This window comes from Sus scrofa, chromosome 3, assembly GCF_000003025.6.
Source record: "Sus scrofa isolate TJ Tabasco breed Duroc chromosome 3, Sscrofa11.1, whole genome shotgun sequence".
Lineage (NCBI taxonomy): Eukaryota > Metazoa > Chordata > Mammalia > Artiodactyla > Suidae > Sus > Sus scrofa.
The window spans coordinates 60,033,694-60,054,023 of record NC_010445.4 but is presented as its reverse complement, the minus strand read 5'-3'; the positions used below and the strand labels follow the sequence as shown (position 1 = coordinate 60,054,023).

General features: G+C 37.4%; 1 protein-coding gene across 5 annotated transcripts in view; it reads left to right on the top strand.

Annotated features, from left to right (window-relative positions):
- Positions 1 to 20,330, top strand: part of DNAH6 (dynein axonemal heavy chain 6) — a 254,417-nt gene that overhangs the window by 60,251 nt on the left and 173,836 nt on the right. For all 5 annotated transcript variants that reach the window (XM_021087305.1, XM_021087306.1, XM_021087308.1 and 2 more), the window contains 6 exons: positions 966 to 1,118; positions 4,778 to 5,029; positions 7,113 to 7,241; positions 10,796 to 10,909; positions 14,358 to 14,501; positions 19,968 to 20,180. In XM_021087305.1, coding sequence (XP_020942964.1) covers positions 966 to 1,118; positions 4,778 to 5,029; positions 7,113 to 7,241; positions 10,796 to 10,909; positions 14,358 to 14,501; positions 19,968 to 20,180 — 1,005 coding nt within the window. The remainder of the gene's footprint in view (positions 1 to 965; positions 1,119 to 4,777; positions 5,030 to 7,112; positions 7,242 to 10,795; positions 10,910 to 14,357; positions 14,502 to 19,967; positions 20,181 to 20,330) is intronic.

The following is a 20,330-nucleotide window of genomic DNA, read 5'->3' as shown; positions in this document are numbered from 1 at the left end:
AGGTGTGATCCAGTGACCCAATGGTGTCGCCAAGGACCTGATTTTTTTCATTCTCTGTTCTGAACCTTCTGATGTGCTAGCTTCATGCTAAAGCAAGATTCCCTCACATTTCTGAAATGGTTGTCAAAAACTCCATAGGCTGGACTTCCCATTGTGTCTCTGCCAGTTTAGAACCTGACTAGTACCCATGAGGATGCAGGTTCAATCCCTGGCCTCTCTCGGTGGGTTAAGCGATCAGGTGTTGCTGTGAGCTGTGGTGTAGGTTGTAGACACAGCTTGGATCCAGTGAGGCTGTGGCTGTGGCTGGCAGCTGCAGCTCCAATTTGACCCCTAGCCTGGGAATTTCCATGTGCCGCAGGTGCAGCCATAAAACCAAACAAAACAAAAACTCCGTGGGCTAATTATTCCCTTGTTCATGTACACAGAGAGAAAGAGAGATTGACTCCTAAGGATCCATCTCTCTCAGCCTTAAACAAAAAGCTTGGGTTTCTGTTTAATTGGATCAACTAAGGTCAGAGGTTCATCCTAATTCAATCACATCAGCCAAAGGAAGCCAGGCTCAGATTTGCCTAATGACCAGTCAGACCCCATCTTGGTTTCTGAAGGAGAGATTGATTTCCTCCAAACCACATATGACTACCCAGCCTGAAAGGAGTGTAACTGATGCTGGGAGGGCACCACAGTGTCTACTTTACAGGGCAAAGTAATAGAAAGGGTGCTTACAAAAGACCAGAGCATTTAGGCACACTTTTTAATAAGCTGTGTGATCTAGCTTGTTCTGGAAATGATCTTCAAAACTAACCCTTCCTATTGTCTCAAGATGTGGGAGGGACACCCCTTTTATATATACTGCTGCTTCTAATACCTGCTGACTTAACACACATGCAATTAGAATTTATCTCAAAGATACAATAAAGTGGAAGTACTCAAGGAGTCAGGATTCACATTTCCTCTTTTTTCCTTAGGTGCTAAATTATATGCTTCCTCGTCAAAGCAAGAAAAAGGTGGATGCCATCATCTCTGAGGCACAAGATGCAGAATATAAACTTGAATTTGTCCCAACTACCACCATAGAATACGTTAACAACTTAGTATTTCTTGACGAAATTCAGGAGAGGGTGAGTGCTTCTTGTATAACTCAATATTCCAGATCTTGTGGCAAGTAAGGAAGGCAAATAAAAGAATATTGAGGAACTGAAGGTCAAGAAACAGCTGTCAAAAGATCTGAAACACTTTCAGGCAACAACATCACAGCAGCAGTGACGGTGAACATTGATCAAACCCTTAGCACTAGTTGGGTAGATACTACATTTTCTATATGCATTACGTTTTTAATCCTCACAAAAACCTAAGAAGTATAGACAGTTCTTCTCATTCAGCAGATAAGGATACAGGGACCAAAATAGGTTATATTGTCCAAGATCATAGCACATTCTTTGGTAGAGCCAGAATTCAAATATGGGTCCCTGCCCTCAAAACCAATACCCTCAACCCCAGTTTATTGCAGTTCTTATTTATGACAAGTGATAATAGCATTGTAATCTGGATGTTAGTCATAATGGAAGTCTTGATCCTTCTTAACCTATATTTGCATGAAACTCAACTTTAGGAAAGAAAGAAACCCAAGTCAAACTAGTCAAAAAGGGAGGTGGGGTGGGGAGACAAAAGCTGATGTGGGGACTCAAGTGACACAAATAATGGGGTCAGCTCTCTCTATCGCTCTCTCTCTCCTTGTCTTCCTTATTTCTCTCTTTCTGGAAAATAACTTGCTTTCTTCCTCCCAGGATCTTCCCTGTGACAGGCAGTCTGGCATAAGTTTCAATAGTCTGTTTTTCATAAGCTTTCAGTCGTACCACTTGGCACTTAAAATGAGCTAAAGCATTTTCTTATCTGGAAATCAAAGTATGTTACAAATTTTAAAAATATAAGACTGGATGAAATGTGAAATAAGTCATTAACCACTGGTTAATCTGTTATATATTGTTAATAGAATCAGTAGAAAAAGCTTAGTTCTTGTGCCTCTAAAAGTAATAGTTTTGTTTCTTGTTTCAAGTAATAGCACCTTCTCAAAGGGCAGGTGATTGTGCTTTTCCCTCAGGTTTACTTATTCATCATCCAGGAGCCTAAAGATTCCCAGTGTTTATTGTTATTTGTAGTCCTTAACCCTCCAAGCCAGTTGAGCTAGCATAGGACAAAATAAGGACCCTGTTTAGGGATCCGGGAGTATTTCATGGAACACCCCCACTCCCACTGACACCTACTCTAGGAAAGTCACTAGGCTTAGGAACTTACCAAACCCAGCAATAAGAAGGCCATAGAGACCCAGGTAGTGAGCTCTCCCTCTCTTCTCCCTGCATCTCTCTAGAGTCTGCTTTGCTCTTCTCCCTCTGCAAACACCGTGTTCCTGCTTCCTCATTCTCAGCAGCAAACATGGCCACCAGCACCACCCAAGCTAGGTGCTGCAGGTCTAGCCAGCCACTGAGAAACAGAATCTCTCTCCTCTGATGTCAACTCTAAATGTTTAGCGAATGGATTCAGCACCCCCACCCCCACCCCCACCCCAATCCTATCGTATAAACTGTGACAGGAAGGTAGGATCACGTTGCAGAGGGTAGACTGCTCTCAATGTTTCCAGCACAGGGCAGTTGATGTCCCACGTGGAAAATCAGACTATATCCCATCTCCATGGGGTTGTCTGTGTGGTGCTGGGTGGTGTGTTGGGGAAGTAGCTTCCCTTAGGAAAATGCTCTGCACACACGAACTGCTTTTTCTGGAACTTCATCCATGAGTTCAGAAAATGTAGTGAGCATCTGTTTAGCAGGGGGCAAGCATTACAACAGTGAGTAAGCCTGCTTTCAAGGAGTTCAGTGTCTAGAATGATAGCTGATAATTTTATACAGTGAATATAGCTGCAAGATACAAGTGGAGGACTGAGCTGGTGGTGGGGTTGGGGTGGCAGAGGGGTTGTGGTCATTCTTGCCTATGAGTTATAAAGAAAGCTTTGCAGAGGATGGGATAGAACATAAACTATGTTCTAAAGTCCGTCTAGGCATTCCAGGGAGAGGGAAAACCATGTGCAAAGACCCGAGGCAGCATGGCAAAAACAGGATATGGCAGTCGGTGTGCTGTGGAGAAAGGGTGCTTGGTAGCTACAGCAGTATTTCCAAGGATCATAGAGAAGGAATGGGTTCTCGTGATGTTAAGTAAGTAGAATTGAGAGGACTTGTGGACAACTGAATGAGGAGAGAGACAGCAAGAAAAATTTGAGATAACTCTTAGATATCCTTTTACAGTGAATGAACAGATCCCCAGCAGAATAGGTAGGGCAGGCCTTGTAATGGTTGTCTGACCAGATGTTTTTTTGAGAGTAAAAGAGGCAGCATTAATCATTATGCCAGGATAATCCATTGGTGTAAACCAAGGCACTCCCAGGGAAAATCGGACATTTGCTTATTCCAAGTGCCAGAAATACAGGAGGAGGAGCAGATCTTGGTATTAGACTTACTTCTATTTATAACTTGTTAAAGATGTTAGACACTTTTGATTGAAAGTAAAAAAAACTCACCTAGCTTGAAAAAAATGAGATTTATTCTATGTTTGCAAGGATATCTTTTGTAATCTCCAACAGTATGGATAGAGCTTGGTCTTTAGAAAGGGCAGGAACTAGGGACTAGACCAGAATCAAAAAGCCAAAAAGGCCTCTTTTTCCATCTCCCATCTCTGCTCCTCTCCAGAACAGTGGTTCTCAAAGGGTGATGCCCAGACCTGCTGCATCAGTATCACTGGGGAACTTGGTAGAAATACATATTCTTGGACCCCACCCCTGGATCTTCTGAATCAGAAACTCTGGAGAGGGGCTCAACAATCTGTGTCTTAACAAGCTCGCCAAGGAGATTGGGATGCAGCTGAAGGTTGACAACCACTTTTCTAAAGCCTCTCTGCAGCTTTCTTCTCCCATTTAGGACCTGCTTTGTAACCCCATGAAAGCAAATGGCCTCTGCCAACAGCTACAGTCTAATTCTTCCCAAGTTCAAAAGAAAGGTCTGACTGAGCTGGGTTCACTAGGTCTCAGTTTGATGCTACCTCATGGTAACTTATGGCCAAGAGGTGGGACAAATTGCAGAACATGAATGCTCCCTCTGTAAGTGTGTGACAGTGCGATGGGGAGGAGGGTTCCCCCCAAACTGGGGAGTCCTTGCCAAAAAATTAGGAAAGACCCTTCCACTGCAGGTAGGGCATCAAAGCAAAGATATTTAGTAGTCAGTTGGAAGTAGTAAAAGCCTTTATTAAAGGGTAGCCTGAGGCTCACTATAGATCCAGATTCTGAATCTACACAGCCAGGAACATGCCTTTTCCACACCTTAGGGGTGGCCCTGGGACAGTCACTGTTTAGCACCCAGGCCTGGGATCTCAGATGTTACAGCTGAGCATCTTCATGGCAGCTGCTGTCTCTGAAAACTTTAAGTATTGGCACTGTCTAATGCTACTAGAGAACAAAAGAGAGAGGGAAGAGAAAAACAAATATTTAAAAGAGTAATACTAGCTGTGCTCGGCTCTGAACAACTTACCTCCTGGACCTCAACACCCGTGTCACAGCAATGTCCATATTTATCACTCAGAAGGCTCCAGCCAGTTTGAGGTACATTAAGCACACGTCTCACCTGCTGGCTCTTCACAGCATGATGTTCATGGTGCACAGCGCCATCTGCAACAGACAAATCACAATGGGAGTAACAGGACTCAGTTATTTCATGAACAGACCAATGTTTCTCTCTAGATTGAAAGCCTTGAAGATGAAGGGAATATAGTGATTCAGATGTACAAGCTCATTGAACAGTATCAGGTTCCCACGCCTCCCGAGGACTTTGCTGTTTTTGCAACTATGAAGCCATCCATTGTTGCTGTTCGGAATGCCATCGATAAATCCGTGGGTGACAGAGAAGCAAGCATTAAGCAGTTTTGTCTGCATTTGGGTAGAGATCTTGAAGATCTAAGCAACGAAGTAAACGAAATAAAGCTGCAAGCCCAGGTAAGCCAAAGCAGGATTTAAAAATCAATCTGTGGGAGTTCCCATCATGGCTCAGTGGAAACGAATCTGACTAGCCTCCATGAGGACACAAGTTCGATCCCAGGCCTCACTCAATGGGTTAAGGATCTGGTGTTGCCATGAGCTGTGGTGTAGGTTGCAGATGTGGATCAGATCTGACTTTGCTGTGGCTGTGGCCTAGGCCAACAGCTACAGCTCAGATTTTACCTGTAGCCTGGGAACCTCCATGTGCCACAGGTACAGCCCTGAAAAGACTAAATAAATACATTAATTAATTAAATTAAATCAATCTGTGTCCTACCTCTAGAGATAGAGCATACTAGGGGATGATATGAGAAAAAGAACATATGCATGACTGGATCACTTTACCGTACAGCAGAAATTGGCACAACATTATAAATCAACTATAATTTAAAAAAATAAAAAAGAATCTGTGTAAAGTTTGACTATTGGATTTTTAAAAAATCATTGGATTATATATAGTTGACTTAAAATGTTTTATCAGTTTCAGGTATACAGCAAAGCAAATCAGTTATATATAAACATATATACATTCTTTTTTCCCATATAGGTTATTACAGTTTATTGAGTAGATTTCCCAGTGCTCTACAGTAGGTCCTTATAATTTTCTGCTTTATTTACAGTAGTGTGTATATGTTATTCCCATCCTCCAATGAACCTATAGATTATCATACTAAGAGAAAGACAAATATCATGACAGTTATATTTTAATAAACCTTTTACAAAGTGTATTTCACTTTCATCTCATTTAACTTTCTTTTTTTATGGCTTCATTATTACTAGTTAACAATATCTTTGAACTGCTTTTGAAAATTGGAAGTGTTTCTGAACCTCTCTTTAGGTACTACATAAATTCCAGTCCATTGCAACTAAAGCATGTTATGTAATACTGAATTCTCTTTCTGCTGATTATATTTATTATTTTGAAATGAGTATTTTTATAACTTGTTAGCATATGTTATAGCTATTGTGACAATTTAAGAGTTTGCTTAGTCACATATTAGAAAATTCCCCTTTAGAAAGAGACAGAGCATAAATAAATAAATAAATAATAATGAAGACTATTTGATTAACTTTCACCCATTTAACTACACAGAAGACACAAGGGAAATTTTTTAAGAACTTAGAATAGATATCCAGGTGATTCTTAACTGAAGACTACATGAAAATAGATCATTTCGTAATGACGCCTTATTTAATTGTTAACATTATAAAACCATATAAAGTAATGAGCAAATCAGAGAAAATGGGAAACTACCAACAGAGGATTACTAATGTGTTGGGTACATCCGCTCAAAGGAACACAGTGCAGATGTTAATGATTACAGCATACATTTATATGTGTTGACATGCAAATGTAAAAGTAGCTAATGCTTATTGTGTACATACTATGTGTCAAGTCCTATTGTAAGAACTCAGCATTGTTTTCACTTTTGAAGTATTTTTGCACAAAGAAAGCTATACGTAACTGTAATAATTGTACAACTCAATAGGTTATAAGAAAGCAAACACACATCCATGTGTCCACTACTCATGACAAGAGCTATTGTTCCTGGTGTCCTTTGTGTTCCCTCTCGTCACCAACCTTTCATTCCTGTCGAGAGGCAGCCACTGCCCTGAATTCTAAAGCCATACATTAGTTCTGCCTGTTTGTGAACTTCAGTTAAATGGGACCATACCTTTATTATAAAACAGGAATTTTCTTATGTCATATTCTCTTCTTTCTTTTCCATACTGCTTTCACCTCTCCTTACCGGAGGTTTTATCAGTTGAAAAAATGTAATAAGTGAAAGCAGATGCTCTTTAAAAACATTATCCCTCTGGTGATTCTTTATACATTTCTGTACTTTTTTTTTTTTTACAAGGTATATACATTGCTTTAAAATTCAAGAAAAGCAACCATTATAGTGTATTTTCTAAAAAAAAAAAAATAGAGTGAAGAGAGAATATAGAAAAATATTTTTTGAAAATGTTTATCAATTCAATTTAATGGTGCACATTAAAAAGTAGGAATGACTAATCAAAAACTGTCTTGATTTTACAGGACCCACAGATTTTGGATATAAATGCTGACCCAGACAAAATAAAGGTCATATTGAATGATCTGCAGTTAGTTCTAGATGATCTTCAAAAACGTGCATTTCAATATAAATCCTATCAGAAGAATTTTAAGGTAATAACAGATCTACAAATCTGTTTTTATTTATATATATATATATATATAATGATTTTTATTTTTTCCATTATAGCTGGTTTACAGTGTTCTGTCAGTTTTCTACTGTACAGCATGGTGACCCAGTTACACATACATGTATACATTCTTTTTTCTCACATTATCATGCTCCATCATAAGTGACTAGAGGTAGTTCCCAGTGCTACACAGCAGGATCTCATTGCTAATCCATTCCAAAGTCAATAGTCTGCATCTTTTAACCCCAGGCTCCCAATTCAAATCTATTTTTACAATGTGTGCATGGAAATTACATTGATGAAGAAACACTTTCAATGATTTGGCTACAAACATTCAATGTCTGGACACCTATGTGCTAGTCACTGTGATGGAACAATCTGAAGTACAAAATATGTTGTGTTGAAAAATTAGTACACCTGAGAGACAAAATATCTTTTTTACTGAAAAGTAATTATGAATTATAAACAAACCCTCAGACCAAAGAATGTGATTTCTGTGTTAAAATGTATATGGATTTTTAAATGTGGTCAGTGAAAGTCCATCTATTCTTTTTTTTTTTTTCCTTTTGGCTGCACCCTTGGCATATGGAAGTTCCCGGACCAGGGATCGAATCTGAGCTACAGCTGCAACATGCACAGCCGCAGCAATGCCAGATCCTTAATCCACTCCACCAGACCAGGGATCAAACCCATGCCTCAGCAGCCACCAGAGCCACTGCAGAGACAATGCAAGACACTTAACCTGCTGTGCCACAGTGGAAACTCCCCTCTATTTTGTCTTAAATAATATTCATGCTTCTTTTACATTCATGTTTATATTATGATTCCATAAATATTGCCTGAGCTACCCAATTTCATGAAAGAAGAAAATTTGACTAAGCAAGAGGATAGATGGATCCAAAAAGGGTAGATTTGGAAAGCTAAAAGATATGCCTAAAAAAAAATGAAGAAAAATGGGTGAGAGAAATAAGTGCTCTGAACTGCTATTGGAGAGACCAAAAAGAAGAGATAATAGAAAAGATTCCTAGGATCAAAACTTGAGGGCCACCAGCAATGAGGGAGGTGTTAATAGTCTCCTCAGAAGTTTCATAGGTGTCCCTGGACTTCACATGGGAGGTACCTGTCTCTTCCAGAGCTCCAAATGGATGCCAGAAAATGGTCTGAGGGCTCTGAGTGTCCACTACAGAGCCCAGGGCTTGATGGAGCAACCAACAAAATAATGACCTTGGCATTAGACCATGTGACTGCTGCAATACTTGAGGCAGGAAGTTTGTTGGTGAGAGAATTAGGATTCAAAGTTTTTCCCAAATTGAGTTAACTGATCTATAGAACAAGAAAGTATGCGATAGGAAGGGAACTATAGAGGAACCATTGCTTGATAAAAATGTATAACTAATAGCTGGGCTCTTCTTGGGTCAGAAAGAAGAGCACTCCTTGAGCCAGAACCTGAAATAGAAGTGTATCCCCCTTCTTCTGCATTCTGCATCTATACTTTGTGATCCTTTATGATCATGTCATATCTAACCTTCCTCTGCAGCTACTGGTCACTAGGGGATAGAAGGGAAGGTCTAACTGGCCTAGAAAGTCATTTCTAATTTTTAATGAAGACAAGGCTGGATCCCTAATGTTAGGGTAATGCTGGCCTTGTAAAAGTGAGTTTGGAAGTATTCCCATCTCTTTAGTTCTTTGGAAAAGTTTGGGAAAGGTTGGCATTAATTCTTTTTTTTTTCCCCCAAATGTTTAGTAGAATTTTCCAGTGGAGTCATTTTGTCCTGGGTTTTTCTGTGTTAGGAGGTTTTTTATTATTGATTCTATCTCCTTACTCCTTATTTGTCAGTTCAGATTTTCTGTTTCCTTCTGATTCAGTCTTGGTAGGTTGCATGTTTCTTTCTTTTTTGTCTTTTTAGGGCTGCACCCACGGCATGGAACCACAGGAGGTTCCCAGGCTAGGGGTCAAATCAGAGCTGTAGCTGCCAGCCTATGCCACAGCCACAGCAACGCTGGGTCTGAGCCATGTCTGTGACCTACACCACAGCTCACAGCAACGCTAGATCCCTAACCTACTGAGCAAGGCCAGGGATCAAACCCACATCTTCATGGATACTAGTCAGATTTGTTAACGCTGAGCCATGACAGGAACTCCAGGTAGGTTGTATGTTTCTAGGAATTTATTCATCTCTTTTTTAAGTTATCTAATTTGTTTACATATTCATGGTAGTCTATTATTATTTTCGTGGCATAAGTTTTAACATGTCCTCTGTCATTTTTTATTTTATTTATTTAAATCCCCTTTTTTTTAGTCTAGCTAAAGGTTTGTTTATCTTTTTTTAAAAAAAACTAGGTCTCAGTTTCATTTATTTTTCTATTGTTTTTCTGGTCTCTATTTTATTTATTTCTACTCTGATCCTTGTTATTTCCTTTCTTCTGCAAACTTTGAGCTTAGCTTGTTCTCTTTTTCCTAGTTCCTTGATATGTAAAGTTATTTATTTGAGATCTTTCTATTTTCTTAATATATGCATTTATCACTATAAACTTCCCTCTAAGAACTACTTTTGTAGCATCCCATAAGTTTTGGTGTGCTATATTTTCATTTTCATTTGTTTCAAGTTATTTTTTCATTTCCTAGTTTTCCCATTTGTTTTTCAGAAATGTGTTGTTTAGTTTCCACATACTTGTAAATCTCCAGCTTTCCTCTTGTTAATTTCTAGTTTCATACCATTGTGGCTGGAAAAGATCCTTAATATGATTTCAGTCTTCTTAAACTTACTAAGACTTGTTTTGTAGCCTATCATATAATCTATCCTGGGGAGTATTCTATGTGTGCTTGAAAATAAAATGTATTTTGATGCTATTGGATGAAATGTTTAAAGCCCTAGCTTATCACAAGGCTCACAGTTTCTGTGCAATCAATCTCCTGAAGGTTTCTCTAACTCCACATCATGAAAACAACTTCTTCAGATTTTCTCGCAACCTTTCTCTCTATACAGTTCTTATAGTCCATTGGTTTAAAAAGAATTAAGCTGGAGGGTCTCTCCATCTTAAATCTCCCCATGCCCTCCACCAGCTACCACACAAATATCCTCTCCCTCTTCTGTCATCTAAGATAAAAGTCCTATATCAGTGCCTCTGAAGACTCATCCATTTACCTAAAAAGGCCAGGAATGTGTGTGTGTGTGTGTGTGTGTGTGTGTGTGTGTGTGTGTGTGTGTGTCTGTATATACATGTATGATCCAACTTGAGGAAGAATGCCCTTAGTGCTCTTGTAATATTTGTGTCTTTAGAGACTTTCTAAGTTCTATAAATATAAATATATAAAGAGTTATATTTGTCACTCAAATGGAAATTTGAGTATATGTGGAGTTTTGTGTTTTGTCTTTTTGTTTTGTCTTGTGTCTATCTCTCCTTTCCTTTTGCCATTTAGGACCCACTCATATTCTGCTGAGGCATCATTGTACCAAAAATTATTTAATGGGAGGATAACATAAGAGCTCTATTTCTGAAAATTAAATAGTACATTTTACTATTACATTTTTAAAGGTAGAGGTGTCCAAGTTTGAAGCTTTGGAAGAAGTTAGTGCTGAATTGAAGCTCAAGCAATTGCTCTGGGACTCTTTATCTGAATGGGATCAACTCCAACAAGAATGGTTAAAGGTAAAAAAAAAAAAAAAAAGCTCTCAATTATTAAATCATCTTTGTGTTAATTAAACCTAAAATCTTAACAATATGAATTACAATTTTTAACAATCTTGTGTATTCTTAGTTTCAGTAAAAAATGCAATGTTATAATTTTATGGGAGCTATTATCAGGTTACCAGTGAAATGCGCAAAGGTCTTCCCGTCACTAAGAACCACAGAACAAAACACATTGTTGTAAAGGCAGGCTTCTTGGGCCCTTCATTTAATAACGCTAAATGAAGGAAGCATCAAAGGACTTCACTACATGATGTTTAACTGCTTTGCAGTTTCTGAACATAGTGTCATCCTGAATCATTACAGCCAAGGTTTTTTAGGATCATAGGATTTTATTTGTGATCTACACATGTTAGATTTCTATTAGCTTAGGTTCTGTTCTTATTGTCCTTTTTTTAAAAAAGGAAGCTATTTTGTTCACTGTGAGAGAATAGAATCACAGTAATGAAATCTAGGGTCTTCTCTTGAGATTCAGTAATAAATTCTCTTAATTATAGAGCCAAGTACCATAGGGTTTGGTTTCTAGGGTCTACCCTTATCTTCAAAGCTTAACTGGAGTCAACACTCTAGGAAACAAAATAGATGAACATCTATTCCTTCAAGTGTGACATGGACATGTTAGAGATACCATCAACTTCACAAATACTGTTAACCTCGTTCAGCTTCCCTGTGCTGATACCTATAATTAAAAGTCACATATCTGGGTTAAACCACAGTGATACAAGAATGTTTCCCAGATAAAGTTCTTGGTGCTGTGAATACCAATGGAGAAGAAAATGGACAAATTCCAAGCCCTCACAGAACTTAGCTTTTGGTGGGGAAAACAGAAAACAATATATATATTATATATAAATATAATGTATATTATATCAGAGAATTTTAAGTGCTCTTGTATAACTCATTTATCACTTACCTCAGAAGTAAAAGATGCTCCTGTGAAGAAAGACACTTAGAGACTTTTCTGATCACCACCATAGATTAGACCAATGGTTTCCAAAGTGGGATGAAATCACCATAGGAAGTATGCAAAAAGACTCATGGGGGGCAAAAAGAAAATGTTGGATCTAGAAAAAAAAAAGAATATTTATAAATTTTCTTTTTTTAATTGAGATATATTTGACATATCATTAGTTTCAAATGTACAATATAATGATCCTCTATTTGTGTGTACTGCAAAATGATCACCACAGTAAATCTGGTTAACCATACATGGTCACAGATTTGTTTTTCTTGTGAGAACTTTTAAAACCTATTCTCTTGGCAGCTTTCAAATATGTAACACAGTATTATTAGCTATAGTCATCATGCTATATATTACATTTCCATGATTTATTTATTTTATAACTAGAAGCTTGTACCTTCTGACCTCCTTCATCCACCCCCAGCTCCTGTGGCAACCACCAATCTGTTCTCTGTTTCTGTGAGTTGTGTTGTTTTGTTTTAGATAAGTGAGATAACATGGTTCTTGTCTTTCTTTGTCTGACTTATTTCACTTTGCATAAGGCCCTCAAAGTCCATCCATGTTGTCACAAATGACAAGATTTCATTTCTTTTTTATGGCTAACTAATATTCCATTGTGTGTATAGGTATCTATATCTATCTATATCTTTATATATTTCTTTCTTCCTATCTACCTACCTATCTATATATTTTCTTCATCTATTTATTCATTAGTGGACACTTAGATTGTTTCCATTACTTGGCTGTTATAAATAATGCTTCTATGAACATGGATTTAGTATTTTTATTTTCTTAGGATAAATACCAAGAAGGGGAATGTCTGAATCATATGGTAGTTCTATTTTTAATGTTTTGAGGGGAATCGTCATATTGTTTTCCATAGTGGTTGCACCAATTTAGATTTCTACCAACAGTGCACAAATGTTCCTTTTTCTCCACATTTTTGCCAATGCTGGTTACCTCTTCTCTTTTTGATACTAGCTATTCTAACAGGTGTGAAGTAACATTTCATTGTAGCTTTAAATTTCCCAAAGATAAGTGATGTTGAGCATCTTTCCATGTACCTGTTGGACATCTGTTACGTCTTTGAAAAAATGTCCATTCAGGTCCTCTGCCCTCTTTTAAATCAGGTTGTTACTTTTTTTTGCTATTAATTTATATGAGCTCTTTATATACTCTGGATATTAGTCCCCTTAGTCATATATATCATTTACAAATATTTTCTCCATTTCAATAGGCTGCTGTTTCATTTTGTTGATGGTTTTCTTTGTTGAGCAGAAGCTTTTTAGTTAGATGTAGTCCCACTTATTGTTATTTTTGTTGCCTTTGCTTTTGGTGTCAAATCCAAAATATCATTACTAAGATCCATTTCAGGGAGCTTACTGTCTATGTTTTCTTCTAGATTTCTTCAGGTCTCACATTCATATCTTTAATCTATTTTGAGTTATTTTTGTGTATGGGTCCAGTTTCATTCCTTTGTCTGTGGCTGTCCAGTTTTCCTGACACCATTTATTGAGGAGACTGTCCCTTTCCCAGTGTGTATTCTTGGCTCCTTTGTTGTAAATTAATTTACTATATATGTGTGGGCTTGTTTCTAGGTTTTCTATATGTAGATCCATTAGATCCATATAGATCCATTAATCTATATGTCTGTTTTTGTGCCAGAATTATACTATTTTAATGACTGTAACTTTGGATTATAATCTGAAATCTGGGAGTTGATACCTCCATCTTTGTTATTCTTTCTCCAGATGACTTTGGCTATAATAGACTTTGGCTATTCAGGGTCTTTTGTGGTTCCATACAAATTTTAGGTTTGTTTGTTCTACTTCTGTGAAAAATGCTGTTGGAATTTTGATAGGGACTGCATGGAATCTGTAGATTGTTTTAGGTGATATGAACATTTTAACAATATTAATTTTTACAATCCGTGACCATGGACTATTTTTTCCTTTTTACAAATTTTCTATTGTCTTCAGTCCATATGACCATCTGATATGTCAATATATGTGTACACTTACATATTTATATAACTGAGAAATATATTTATGGATACATACATATGTTGGGATGCATCTTTAAATCAGTTATATTAAACGGGTACAGAATCAAATAATTGGAGACTACTTGGTGAGAAATTTCTACAGCACAAGAGTAAAAATTACCTATGTGTAACCTTACAAAGGTTGGCCTTCAGGAATAAATTACAGGGATTGCAATACTACATTTGATAATGTGGGAGAAAAAGACATGAAAGTAATAAACAAGCAATGCCTGATATACTATTAGAAATCTCAGTAAGTAGAGCCATTTCCAAAAGTGTAGAATTGACTTGGATTAACAACATAGCTGCTGAAAAATCTGAGTAGATTAAAAAAATTTACTATTTCAAGTTTGCATTTTATCACATTATTTAACTTCTTTTTTTTTTTCTTCTAATTTTCATAGTCCAAATTTGACTGCCTGGATCCAGAATTTCTAAACAGTCAAGTTTCTAAATATGCCAAATTTGTGACTCAATTGGAAAAAGGTTTGCCACCCAACAGTGTAGTGCCCCAGCTAAAAACTAAGGTGGAAAAAATGAAAGAAAAGGTAAGTTTTGAGAAATTATTTCAAAATCTCCATGTCAGTCAGTTACCACTTGATGCTTATGAGACCAAAGTCAGGAATTCTTCCCTGTTTAGATTAGTCAGCTTTGCAGAGAGAGAAGAAACAATAAATAAATTCAGTTTTTGCACAGGCACAGACTGCGTCCCCATATTCAGCTGGCCAAATGCAATTGAAGGAGCATTTAGAGTCAGAGTGTCTCAAGTGACAGTGGAAATAGTGTGGGAATGGGTTGTAGGTGTGCTGAGATGCTGATCTGCTCAGCCTGTAAACCAGGTGAGGCCAGGGCAGCCTTGTCCATTTATAGCACTAACCAAACAAATAGGCCATTTTCCAGATGTGCCACTATGTGAAGAAGGCTGGGAAGCCTGGCAGTAGGTGTGCAGGGCTAACTCTTAGAAACTGATCACTGCTAAACCAGTACTTGAAATGGGAAGAAAGGGGGAAATGGTTTTAGATGTTTGGGTTTTTTTCTTCCAAAGATGAGATAAAGGACTTAAGAAGACCTGAGTAGGAAAAGTAGGGAAAGCTTCAGGCACAATGCAAAGCAAATTTCCCCCCTTAAGAAGAGTGTTTTTGCAGTTTTTCCCATTGTAGCCTTCCAGTGTCCAGTCAAAACCCTTTTCCAAAGTTACGTATATCAGCTTCTTTCTTCTTTATCTCCTTTAGTGTGGTTATATCATGCTGCTATAAACAAGCTCATTTGTCACAGTCTGCATTCCATTTTGCATTCCTTTGAAATCCTGGTTAATTTTTTTTAACTTACATACAGTAAAAGTCACCCTTTGTGGTATACGGTTCTGTGGATTTTTGCAAATGAAGAGTGTGATGTATCCAACACCAGCCCCCCATTCCCTTTGTTGTCAGGCTCTTCTTCCGTACCAACCCAGGCAACCACTGATCACTCTTCTGTCTCTATAGTTCTTCCTTTTACAGAATATAATATAAATGGGATAATGCAATGTAAAACTTTTGGGTCTGACATCATTCACTTAGCAAAAGCATTCAAAATACATCCAGGTATTTTTACCCAGAATATATATCTTCTCTTATAACTCCAAAAAAAAAAGACATATAACTCTTTAAAATGGGCAGAGGATTTGAAAAGACATTTCTCCAAAGAAGATACATGAAAAGACGCTGAACACCATTTAGTCTACAGGAAAATGCAAATCAAAGCCACAGTGAGATACTACTTCATACCCTTTGGGGTGGCTATAATCAGAAAGAAAGATTACATAAGTTTTGGTAAAGATCGGAGAAATTGAAACCCTCATATATTGCTGGTAGAATTATAAAGTGGTACAATCTCTTTGGAAAACAACTTAGCAGTTTCTTAAAATGTTAAACATAGGAGTTCCCATTGTGGCTCAGTGGTTAACAAATCCGACTAGGAACCATAAAGTTGCGGGTTCGATCCCTGGCCTTGCTCAGTGGGTTAAGGATCCGGTGTTGCCATGAGCTGTGGTGTAGGTTGCAGACGTGGCTCGGATCCTGCGTTGCTGTGGCTCTGGTGTAGGCCGGCAGTTACGGCTCCAATTAGACCCCTAGCCTGGGAACCTCCATATGCCACAGGTGCAGCCCTAGAAAAAAGACAAAAAAAAAAAAAAAAAAAAAAAAAGTTAAACAGAGTTACTGTATTACCAAATAATTCCACTCCTTGGGTATATACCTAAAAGAGTTGCATACACATGTTGATGCAAAGACTATATATATTTATATGTGTTCCTATATGTGTACGTTCAGAATAGTATTATTCATAACAGCCAAAAGGGGGAAAAAAAATGTCCATCAACTAATGAATGAGTAAACAAAATGTGATATAGCTATACAATGTAATGTTATTCAGCAATAAAAAGGAATGTAATACTGATATATGTGACAGCATAGATGAACCTGGAAAACACTACACTAAGTAAAAGAAGCCAATCACCAAAAGACTACATAGCGTATGATGTCCTTGATATGAAATGTGTAGGACAGAGAACTCCATAGAGAGAGAAAGTAGATTAGTGGTTACCAGACACTGGAAATGGAGAAATGAATAGCAGTAGCTAATGAGTGTAGGGTTTGCCCTCAAGGGTAGTGAAATAGTGGTGATAATGGCACAACTCTGTAAATTAGAATATTTTAAAGAAGATTCCTCTAGGTTGGTTATGTGAGTCAATAGTTTGTTAATTTTTATTGCTGAGTAATGTTCCATTGTGTAGATCACCACACTTTGTTTCTCCAGTCACCTGTTGAAAGATATTTGAGTTGTGTCCATTTTTCTAGTGATTACTGTTAAACTTCTATAAACATGCATGTGCAACTTTTTATGTAAACATGAGTTTTTAAACCACTTGGATAAATAATGAGGAATGGGTTACTAGGTGGTAGGGTAAGTGAATATTTATAAGTTTTTCAAAGGGCCAAACAGTTTTTCAAAGGGCAATAACATTTTGCCTTGCCACAGGTAATGTGTGAGAATTCTAGTTGTTCCTCCTCCTCACCAGCACTTGTTTTCATTAGGGAGTTTGGGGGTTTGGTTTGATTTGGTTGGAATTTTAACCATTCTCATAAATGTATAGTAGTATCTCATAAAGGTGATAATTTACATTTTTCTAATGACTAGTGACTATTTAAAGTGTTATTGATATGGATGTGTTAAACCTGCCATCATGCTGTTTTTTAAATTTATTTGTCCTTTGTTTCCTTTTTGACTTTTTATCTTACCTTTCTTGATTTAATTGTGTATATTTTATGATTGCATTTTATCTTCTCTATGGAGTTATTGTTCACACGTCTTTTTAGGCAATTTTTAGTGGTTATCCTAAATTTAAAATATAGATTTTTCAATTCATCTAAATCAGTCTTTAAATGATATTATTTCATGTATAAAGACTTTATAGTAGTATACTCCCAATTCTTCCCTCTCATCCATTCTATTAATGTTGTCATGTATTTTACTTTTACAGAGCATATGCACACTACACGTTGCTATTTTTGTTTTATATAGTTACCTGTTAGGAGAATAAAAATAGGAAATAAAATGAAATTTATTTTACATCTATTGTAGTTCCAGTGTTCTTCATTTCTTTGTATGGATCTGAGATTCTGACTCATAGCATATTTATTCTGCCTAAAGAACTTCTTTTAATATTTCTTATTGAGTAGGAATGATAACTATGAATTCCCCAAATTTTTGAAAGAAAGTTTTTATCCTTTATTTTGAATGATATTTTCACAGGTGTATAATTCTGAGTTGGCAGATTTTATTTTTTCTTTCAGCAATGTATAAGTATCCTTTCATTATCTTTTTACTTGCATAATTTCTGACAAGAAGTCTGCTGTAGTTGTTATCCTTGTTCTTCTGTAGATAATATGTATCTTTTGTCGGCTGCCTTCAAATTTTTCTCTTTTTCTTGACTTTTGGCATTTCGTAATGTGATGTACCTGGGTGTATGTTGTCATTGTGATTTACAGTTTGTATTCATCCTGCTTAGTATTCTCAGAGTTTCTTGGGTCTCTTGTATCAGTCTTAATTTTGAAAAAAATTCAGCTAATATTTCTTCAAGGTATCTTCTGCTGTTTTTTTCCTCTCTCTTATCCTTCTGGTATTTCTGGTATTTCCATCTATGTTAGACTATTTGATATCAAGCTTTTAGATGTTCTATTCTAGGTTTGGGGGGAGGATTTCACTGTTTTTTCTCTCTTTGTTTCAGTTTGGAGAATTTCTGCTCACCTTCAAATTCCTTGGCTGGGTTAATCTCATCAAAGACATTATTTATATCTCTTACTGTCTTCTTCATTTCTAACACTTCCATTTGATTTTTTTTTTCTTTTGTATTTTTAGGGCCGCACCCACAGCATATGGAAATTCCCAGACTAGAGGTCAAATTGGGGCTGTAGCTGCCGGCTTATACCACAGCCACAGCAATGCAGGACCCAAGCCTCATCTGTGACCTACACCACAGCTCATAGCAATGCTGGATCCTTAACCCACTGGGCGAGGCCAGGGATCAAACCCATGTCCTCATGGATCCTAGTTGGGTTTATTACCACTGAGCCACAACAGGAACTCCTCCATTTGATTTTTAATTGTAGCTTCCATCATTTCATTGACATTTCCCATCTGATCTTATATGTGGTCTACCTTTTCCATGGAGCCATTAACTTATGAATCACAATTATTTTACATTCTATGTGTTTATTCTGACATATGTCAGATCTGAGCCTGGTTCTGATTAATTTTATGTCTTTCAGATGTATATTTGCCTTGACCTTTTGTATACCTCTTACATTTTTGTTGAAATCTAGACATCTTATGTAGTACAGTAGATAGTGGGGTAAATGATTTTTATGCCTGGAAATGAACATGCCTTTCCTTCTACTTGGCCTTCTGTGTGGCATGTTATACTAAATCTAGTCAGGAATTGGGCTAGAGTGAGAGTTAGTGTTGCTGTGGTTTCCCTCAGTATACCAGTTTTCAAATTCTCCTAATGATACCTTTTGTTTATAATTTGGGCTGATTTGCCAAAGTCATTTTTTTAAACTGCTCTTTCCCCCTGACCTTAGGTCTTCCTTTTGTTTTGTGCCCAGAGAGAATCTGTATCTTTCAGCTTTCCACTCTATTCCACTGCTATTTTCATTCAGTAATTGCTAGTCTGGTGGGAGAAGGATACTCCCTCATGTTCTGATTAAGCCTCTGTCCTAGCAAAGCACTATGTGTTCCTTGCTCTCAGAATTCTGCCCTTCAAAAATGTTCCTGCCCTTCCTCCAGCTATAGTAATAAGCCTAGAATAAATTTCTGTTCCTCCTCCCTGGGTAAAGCTTTTTTTCCTATTCTGTTTCTCCAGTTTTATACAGATATCTACAGTGAGTTAGCACCAGTGCTGTAAGCTGATAATTTTTGTTGTTCCTTTACCTGACATTAAGTCTTTTGTTCCATAGGGAAGATAGGAGAGATGGGTTGGTTAGAGTTACAGTAGCAGCTGCTGTTTCCCACCTTCAGCCAGCACCATAAGGCAGAGACTTTCTTAGGATTCTTCCCAGGCTTCCCTATGAACCCCTCTATATTTGTAGCCCCCGGGGACTTCACACTCTTATGCTACCCTACATTCAGTCTCAGCAATTTATTTTTAAAATTTAACTGAATCTTCCTACCAGCCTAAATGGAAACCCAAACCATCTGTCCTAGGTAAGCAAATTCTCAGGTCCTGTTTCTCGGTGTGGAGAAAACTGTGGGTTCCAGTGTCTCTCCAAATTTCGAGTCAGCTGGTTGTCCTGCAACTTCACTTTTCTGATGGGTTCAGTACAAGTCATTAATTTGCAGTTTGTTTAGATTTTTATTCATTGTAATAGTGTAAGTGGTTTTCTTTCCAGCTCTCTACATGCCCAAATTGAAACCAGAAGCCTTGGGATGCTTTTAAGATAAAAAGCACGGTGCTCCTGAGAGTGTTTGTTTTCTAGCTTCCAGTTATCATGGATCTGAGGAACCCAACTCTGAAGCCTAGACATTGGGCAGCTATTGAGCAAACAGTTGATGCCACCCTAGTGGACCTTGACGTTCCATTAACCTTGGATAAGCTGTCTGAGTTGCATGTTTTTGACTTTGGCCAAGAAATCCAGGACATTTCTGGACAGGCTTCTGGAGAAGCTGCCTTAGAAACAATTCTTAAAAAGGTAAATCTGAAAAAAAAAATGTGGATTCTTAAGATCAGGGATATAAAGGTTTTCATATTCCACAGGAAGATCAACTTTTGTTTTATCTAAATGGCTTTTTCAACATTGTAGCTTTTACCCTCTCATTCTCAGTTGTCCTTCTGCTATTTC